General features: G+C 35.4%; 1 protein-coding gene across 1 annotated transcript in view; it reads left to right on the top strand.

Moving 5' to 3' along the window:
- Positions 1–2,002: 2,002 nt before the first annotated feature.
- Positions 2,003–9,350, top strand: part of LOC133980056 (calpain small subunit 1-like) — a gene marked incomplete at its 3' end in the record, with an annotated part of 12,344 nt that continues 4,996 nt past the window's right edge. The window contains 4 exon segments of the mRNA XM_062418624.1: positions 2,003–2,154; positions 4,091–4,146; positions 4,546–4,582; positions 5,486–5,578. Of these exon segments, the coding sequence (XP_062274608.1) occupies positions 4,100–4,146; positions 4,546–4,582; positions 5,486–5,578 (177 nt within the window).

Genomic DNA, 9,350 nt, shown 5'->3' with positions numbered 1-9,350 from the left:
TATTAGTCCCATGGTGGGGAAATTTACGTTATTACAGCAGCAAAGTGGATACAAATAGAAAAAAACATTAATAAAAAGTGCAAAGAACAATAAATATTAAGTACAAAAGCAAAAAAAAACCAATAGTATTAAAAAATATAATTTATAAAAGTAGTAACATTATGTAAAAGTATATATCAAAAATGTCATTAATGCTACAAAATATATTATTAATATTATTATTATTATTATTATTATTATATTATTATTATAAGAGCCTGTGACTGTCATGGCCCCCAAAAAAATTGTTAATCTTTTTTATTAACTTCATCATTAATAATTAACATCATTAATAGACATTAATATAATATTTTAATTACAATGTACTCATTAAACTAATGCTTTATTTTTCTTCTTTCTGGTAACATCCAAAGCCTTTGTATTGCCCAAACGACCCTCCTCTTGCTAGCAGTGAATTGTGAGTTAGGAGGAGCGCTACATGAGCATAGTGTCTTAAATACAGCTTCATAAAATACAGTCGGGGTTGCAAAACGACCATGAGAGAGTTACAAGTCTGCACAGGTAGAGGTGTGGTTACAGCAATTGGATGTTTGGCGTGGCCTATATGTGTATGATATCTTTTCATGAGGCCCTGTGTGTGTGTGTGTGTGTGTGTGTGTGTGTGTGTGTGTGTGTGTGTGTGTGTGTGTGTGTGTGTGTGTGTGTGTGTGGGTGTGTGTGTGTGTGGGTATGATAAAAGCCACTTTCTGGGACTCAAACCAGACTTAACACCAGTTAATTGAGGACAGCTTGTGTACTTGGGGACAAAAATCTTGTTACGGTTTGTTTAGGGTTAGTTTAAGATTAAGATAAGTCTTCAGGACGTTGTTAACAAATGTACTAATACCAGTACTAATATACTTCATACTGATACCAATGTGATTTGTAGTAGGGGTGTGTTTGCAGACAGTTGAGGGCGACAGTGGTGAAACATGGAGGAATTTCTGACACACCTGCAGCACAATAACAATACTGAGTGATCTCAGTGATAATAAACAACATAGTTTGAATAGTTTTGTGTTTCGTAATCTGCATCCGAAGACTTTTTAAAGATCTCTAGTTGTTTTTCACCTTTTAATCGATCACTAAATAATAAAAGAGATCTGATTTTAGATGTCATTTTTTAACAATATGAACACAATTTAATTTGTCTAATAAAGATGTCTTTTAAACTCAACATATTTGAGTTTTGGACTGTTGTTTTTGAAGACATCATCATATGAAGGGAATTATGACAGAAAATGTTCATTATTTAAAAAAAAAAACCCTCTACTGTTTAACTCTATTGTTACGATGAATCTAAGATTATAAGTAAGGCATGTAGATACATGAGCGAGAAGGAAATACTGTACTCAGGTCCTGGTGATTGTAGCAAAAAAACAAAACAACAACATACACGGTCGCCCATAAAGTTGGAATAATTTCGTTTTCAGAAACATTCCCCTTTTTTTTCTATTTATACACATCAGTAATCACCTTTGACCAGGTGCAATGAGATTGATCAATACGATTTTCAGAATATTTACACTTTATCTATCAAGAATAAATCACATTGTCACAATCATTTCATGGAAAGAGGTAAAAAATATTTTATTCCAACTTTATGGGCGACCATGTATATAGACATATGATAAGAAAAAGAACACATACACAATAGGCAGATAAGAAAATAGAGAAGATAGAATAATAGATCATTATTGTCTGAGTCGGGGGATGATAGAGATGTTAGAGGCAAAAGAAAAATTAAATTAATATACGATATTTGAGTTTTCCTGCAGGCACTTGAATGCAACATAAAGTCTGTTTATTGTGTCTTATTTTCCAGTCCAGAACATGGTGGACTTTAGGACCTGGAGACCAGCCTCTCCCTGCCTGTAAGTGTGTGTGTGTGTGTTGGGCGGGGTTTGCTATTGATGATGCATTGAGAAAGAACTTGGATCTTTTCTTTTCTGCTCAACTGGTTTAGTGAACTGGTTGAAGTGGGAGTGCCCTGCTGACTGAGCTGCTGCCTCTCTGTGTGTGTGTCTCTCTCTCCTCTCAGTGTGTCTTCACCTCTCTCACTCGTCTACTCGTCAGCCTCTCCTCTCTCTCTCCTCAGAGCAGCACAAAGTCTCAGTAAGTGGCACCAAAAAGCTTCTCTTGTTTTTGTCTTAATGTGAGTAAAAAGTCTTGATGGTGTGTTTAGTGAGCTGCTGGTCATGTTTGAACTGGTTTAACAAAGTGTGTGTCTGTGTGTTTCTGTGTGTGTGTGTTGAAACATGACACTGTGTAATGTTATGTGAAGGTAGAAGTGTTTGCATGTCTTGTCTCCAGTGGAGGAAAAGTATAAAATAATCTCTTCCTGCAGTCAGACGTAACATCTGAAGTAACTAAGGATGTGAATGAATGTTTAATTACTGACACATTGGTGAATATGAGTCATCCAATATACATATGAGTCATTATAATGTTGGGCAGGGGTGGAGGAAGTATTCAAACACTTTACTGAAGTATGTGAGAACCTGAAGTAAGTAGTAAGTGCCAATGTAAAAAAAACAGTGTAGAAATACAGTCTACTGCCAAAGTGTTATGATATTTATAATAATATATACATTGCTTTTAGATCAGGAATTGATGCATGACAGTATAATGCACTTCATATTGTGTCTAATCTTATAAATGATGATATATCTGTATGTAAAATAGCTGCAGGGTCTTCAGAAATACAGTAATCCTCTCTGACATGATGTGAAATATAAATATAAAGTGGCAGAAAATGTTTAAGTCCAGCTCAAAGTACAAATAGTTTGTGTAAAAAATACTGAATTACAAGTAAAATGTACTTTTATAACTAAATATATTCATTGTACAGAATGGCCCAATGCAAAGTGTTATAATATATATAGTAATATTTATGTTGCATGACACTATAATGTAGAGCTGCACTTTATATTCTGTCTAATCTTATAAACTGATGATAAACTTGTATGTAAAATAACTGCTGAGTCATCAAAAGTACAGTAAAAAAGTAAATATATTCATTATGCAGAATGGCCCCTTACAAAGTGATAGAATATATATAATAATATATACATATACGTTGCTTTTAGATCAGGGAGTGATGCACGACAGTATGCAGGGCTGCACTTTATATTCAGTTGTATCTATAATAACTGTTATCTTATAAAATGATGATATATCTGTATGTAAATGAGCTGCAGAGCTGTCAAAAGTACAATAACCCTCTGTGAAATGTTGTTAAATAGAAAAATAAAGTGACAGAAAATCTTTAACTCCAACTCAAAGTACAACTACTGTATCTAGACTTTGTACTTTAGTAGTTTGAATAAATGGATTTATTTACTTTTCACATCAATAAATGGATGTTAATGCAGTTGTGAGTCTGTGTGCAGGTTAAAATGATCAGTCAACATCTACGTTCTTTGCTTTTTCCTTATTAAACTAATCTCACTCCAAGCTGCATGATCGTGTCAAAAACAGTCAATTTTGCATCATCTTGTTGATATTCTTTATTTTTGCGGTAACATCTGCTCTATTGAGTCAGTATTTTCGATGTCTGGTGCAAAGGATTTCACACATTTAACCCCAAAAATGAGCTGTGTGAGTTTCTCAGTTAACTGATCAGTTGCTTGGTCCATAAATTGTCAGAAAATGGTGAAAAATGTCAAACAACTGTTTTCTAAATATCTTGAAATGTCAACAACCCAAAAAATATACAGTTTAATGTCACAGAAGACAAAATAAACCAGAAAATATTCACATTTAAAAAGGTGACATCAGAGAATTTGGATATTTTATTGTTAAAAAATGACAAAATATTTGATTAATTGACTAAATGCTGCAGCTCTGGCTAGTTTATGTTATTTTAAATGTTGTGCATCACAGTGTGTGTTCATTAAACTCTGCATCTTTGTATTAATTAATTATATATAATCATCATTATTGATTGATGATGATAAATAAAATGAATGACTTTAACTTTACAGTTGAAGCTTGTTTATCTTATGTGTGTAATTATGCTGTTCTCATTTTGTTCCTCTTTATCCGACAGACAGCAAAAATGTTTCTTGCAAAGAATTTGATCGGAGGGCTCATCAACATCGTGAGGTGAGCACACTGAGCGAGGCTAACAGTTTCCCTCTTTTCCCAGTGTTTGTGCTAAGCTAGGCTAACCGTTTCCCTCTGATTCCAGTCTTTGTGCTAAGCTAGGCTAACAGTTTCCCTCTGTTTCCAGTCTTTGTGCTAAGCTAGGCTAACAGTTTCCCTCTGATTCCAGTCTTTGTGCTAAGCTAGGCTAACAGTTTCCCTCTTATTCCAGTCTTTGTGCTAAGCTAGGCTAACAGTTTCCCTCTGTTTCCAGTCTTTGTGCTAAGCTAGGCTAACAGTTTCCCTCTTATTCCAGTCTTTGTGCTAAGCTAGGCTAACAGTTTCCCTCTGTTTCCAGTCTTTGTGCTAAGCTAGGCTAACAGTTTGACTCATCTTCTGATTTTTATTTTCCTTCAACAGCAACATCGACCCTGCTCAGTTTGTTCCTTCAGACCCTGTAAGTATAAATGTACTCATACACTTCTTAAACAAATACTGTATATTTATTTCACATTTTTATATGGCTGTGTATATCTATGTATGTTTCACATTATTTAACTCACTTGTTCAGTTGAATATACAATTTTTCTGGCATTTTTTAAAACTTAAAACTTAAGTTAACTTTTTAAACTTAAGTTATAAGTAAAATACAAACCAAAACACATCTTAATCTTAATAAATCAGTATATCTGTTCGAAAAATGTGATATTGCTTTAAAAGATTTGAAAAACTGGGTCAAATCAAGACTCTTTTGATCTTTAACGAAACAAGTTGATATGAATTGGAAATATTTCAAGATGTTGTTAATCCACTGAAATATTTCTTCATGAAAATTAACATAAAAACAACATCAGATGCCATTTTATTGCACCAGGAGCAGTCTGAAGCCTCTGGAGTGTCACTGGATAATTACAGGCTTTAAATAACAGGATTAAATTATAACGATATAAATTACACACCGATGAGCTGACTTGAGTTTGGCCTATCAAGTCGTTTCAAATGCTCGAATGCAACTTTATGTATGGCTTGATTTTCAACATATGAGAGCATGGAAGAGGGTTTAATACAGTTAGTTTTTTCTTAATTTTAGATATAACAAATAATCAGTAGTAGAGTCTGTGTCTCTGTCATCATACTAATTGAAAAACTTAGTAAATGAGGTTTAATTTAGTTACTGTGAGTCAAACTTCTCCCAGTGGAAGATTTCATGAGCAAACAAACGCCGAATTTCTAACTGAGGAATGTGTGTGTGAGTTCGACCTAACACTGGTTCCTCTATGCTCTTCTGTGCTCTCTCTCTGTGTGTGTGTGTGTGTGTGTGTATGTGTGTGTGTGTGTGTGTGTGTGTGTGTGTGTTCAGCCTCCTCCTCGCAGGCCGGTGAACTTTGCAGAAGCTCACGAGAATGAAGAGGAGCAAAAGTTTCGGAAGGTTTTCAAGCAGCTGGCCGGAGATGTAAGTCCACAACAATCAATCAATCAATCAATCAATCAATCAATCAATGAAACTGTATTTGTGTAGCACTTTTCATACATGGTCATATAACACAATGACTCAATAAAAACAGGAACTGAGGAAACACCAGAGGTAGGATTAAAAAAATGAAAGAATACCCCAAAAATAAAATGAAAGATTCATAACATAAACTAAATAATTGAGCGTGATATTTCAGGAACGTCTCGAGGGAATTTCTTCGTATTCGGCTCAAACGTCCAGTTGGACTCCAGCATGAACTGATTAATTTGGTGGTCAAACACGTTCATGGCCACGAGAATTCAGTTTCATACAATAGGATCAAATGATGAAGTGATGATTATTATATATCCAAAACCTGAAATGTCAACTTCCCAGTGAGATCATAATGTTCAACTAAAAGACGTTTCAGGCTATAATTTAGGATTCTATTGCCGGGTTTGCAGACGTGTGTGAAGCGTCCATGTTTTAGAGTCTGTAGTTTCTCTGCAATAACGTCCATGTCTGAATCCATGTCTACTATCACAGCTTCAACTTCCTGTCCTATCACAATCAGATTTATTGGACAAACATGTGAACTCATACAAAACACACTCTATACCTTTTTTATTAAATTCCTTCAAAGTCTTCCCAACAAATATTATACGAGTCTAAACAAACATGCAACTCCACTGGCTGGTGGAAGCTTACAATTATGAGGTGGTGTTTATAGTTTTATAATTGTGATGCATTATTAACAGACTAAGTATATAATCTGTTGCAGGACTCCTGAAGATAGACTAAATTATAAATTGAGTAATACTTTTATGATGATATTGCACGATGGATAAGTGTCATATATGCACATATACAGTATAGCTAAATACACATAAATACAACTCAAAACCACAGTTGCGATAATGAAAACTTTATAATAAAACTTTTTAATGATAAAAACTCATAAAATAAGAGACTTTTAGATCATATTACATTAAACGCTAAAGGTTTTTTTTTTTTATCTCATATGAATAAATGTGTTTTATTACAGAACTTAATATACTTTTGTATAAATTATAAATTATGTGATTTTGAAGGCGATCAGTCGGGCTGAACTCAGTTAATGTCGATCAGATGAGAGGAGAGGCTGAGTTATTAGAATATAGACAAACTTCTCACTTGTGTCTAAAAGAGTCCAAGTAGTCCAAATTATTAAAACCCACCCAAAACTATTTTTACCGGCATAATTAAATAGAAATAACAGGAAATAAACAGACTGTATGGTTGAAGAAGTCGGTGAATGTCTGTGATTGTGTGAGTTTGAAGCTGCAGGCCGAGCTGTGAACACTGTAAACACACATCTGCTGCTGGTTTACAGTCTGACGTTCACGTGACTTCTGAGGGTCACATGACTTCCGGCCTCAGTACAAACCACACAGACTTTGGTCTTTTCTATAATTACAGTCGAATGAGTTGTTTACATGTCTCCGTTTTATGGTGGTTGATTTTGTCTCAGTAAGAGCCAATCAAAGAAGCTTAAAAACACTCTGAGTACATAGCTGCCATTCCTCACTGTTTCCCTCTAACACTTAACTTTTATTTACTCCAGTTTTAAAAGATGATTTTAATCCTTTAAGAACTCGTACACCAAATGTTTGGTGAGCTTTGCAGAGAAGATTTAATATCCTCCTCTGCTTGAGAGTCCTTGTTGCCAGTTGTGACCAATTTAATCATAATTTTAAATAATCTAGTCACTCCCAAGTGTGAAAAAACTAAAATTATAGCATTTAAACCTGAAAAATAAACAGAATGTTTTGTCATAATTGGACAATCTCAAATTTAAACTTGAATAGTTGTTCTTATATTTCACCTTTTTTCCTTTATATATTGTATTTTTTAATATCTTAAATAGGGGAACTCTAGTTATATTGTATGTATTTCTAACTTAATTTTGTTTTTTGTGTATTTAGATCATGTTTTAACTGACTTCAGTTTTAAAGGTTGATTTTAATCCATTTGTAGCTCATACACCAAATTACTGAGAAGATTTCAGATGTATATAAAACAGAATAAAACATCATATTACAAAATTACCTCCTTGTTACCAGCTGTGACCAATTTAGTCATAAGGTTAAATAATCGAGTCACTCCCAAGTCTGCAAAAACAAACATGATAGCATTTAAGCCTGAAAAATAAACATGATTTTTTTTATTATAATTGGACAAGCGCAAATTAACCCTTTATTGGGCGAAAATTATATTTGGTAACTTCTGTAAATATCCCCAAAAACCTGCCCATGCCTCTCTGTGAGGTTGTAGATTTTGTGGACTTTTTGGAAAATGTTTTACCCTAGACTGGCAGGGAACCATATATAGTAACTTCGTTGACCTCGATGAGTCCATGAAATCATGGAAATGTGCAGTGTGTGTTACAAGTGTTCATTCAGGTCTTTCTTCTGTCATTCCTGCTTTTTCACCTAACCCTTTCATGTGTCACCACACCTGTGTACCTGCTGTCGTCCACATTCCTAACTCCACCCTCCACCCTCCAACTGGTTTACGTTTCCTCTCTTTGTCCGGTTCTTCACCTCACCAGACCGGTTGTGTAGCTTCTCACAGGTCTCTTTCATACCTGCTCTCAAGGATTCAATTTAAGGATGAAGGCGAGATCAATCAGAAAGAGCATGCAGTCTTTTCTAAACTCCAGTGTAGGCAGCATTGAACCTATTACCTCTCGTCTTATCTCTTTTAGTGTAACAGCAGCTGGCAAACAATGAAATGTTGCTATAGTGCAAACATCTGGTAAAGAGTTCAGCTGGATTAGAGTCTACTTCTCTTCATCTCCTCTGACTCTGAGAACATTTCAATCTCAAATCCCATTTCCAACAGGATAGTGTCAGAGACTTTATAATGGAGGAGAAGAACTTCCCACTCTCAGAACATCCAGTTGTGAATAAATGGCCTATGGAGCTGTAGCCCCAAAATCTAACTTTTATGGGGTAAAACATTTTTTCTAGAAGTAGAGACAATAGATACAGTTCTATTAGATTCTTTCTGGATGTATTTTGGCGCTTTTCCACTACACAGTTCCAGCACGACTCGACTCGACTTGACTCGGCTCGACTTGACACGTTTTTTTTTGCGTTCCCATCAGGGATAGTACCTGGTACCTGGTACTTTTTTAGTATCTGCTCTGCCGAGGTTCCAAGCGAGCCGAGCCGATACTAAATGTGACGTCAACAGACTGCCGGCCACTGATTGGTCAGAGTGTTGTCACTGGAAGAGTCATGAGCCGTCCCACACAAGAATCAAACCCGCCATTTTTAAATACCAACAACAGCGTTACAGTGATTCGTTTCTCTTCTCTTTCTTTGTGTGAGACAGAAAGCCTCATACAGCAGCAAGTACACCATCGCCTCCATGTCCTCCATTGTTTATGTGTTTGTGTCGCGTATGAAACAAAGTCACAGCAGTTTCGCGGAGACGTGCTATGACGATCCTGCCCACGTTGAGTAGGTACTTTTTTGTAATGGAAAAGGTTCCTGGTACCAAGTCGAGTCGAGCTGAGTAGTGCTAGAACTGTATAGTGGAAAAGTGCCATTTGTGGCATCACACTCCACTTTACTCCACCTTACTCCACTCAAGTGTGGAGCATTGTTATTAAGGCCACCATATAGTTAGCAGCTTTTACATTAACTAGACCTACATTTAGCTGTCAAACATGAAGATCCTCCTGGTTCCTACATTACAAACACCTACAAACACCTACATTATGTGA

Source organism: Scomber scombrus, chromosome 5 (genome assembly GCF_963691925.1).
Source record: "Scomber scombrus chromosome 5, fScoSco1.1, whole genome shotgun sequence".
NCBI classification, from domain to species: Eukaryota; Metazoa; Chordata; class Actinopteri; order Scombriformes; family Scombridae; genus Scomber; species Scomber scombrus.
Note: the sequence above shows the minus strand (reverse complement) of the source record. Positions and strands in the feature narration are given on the sequence as shown.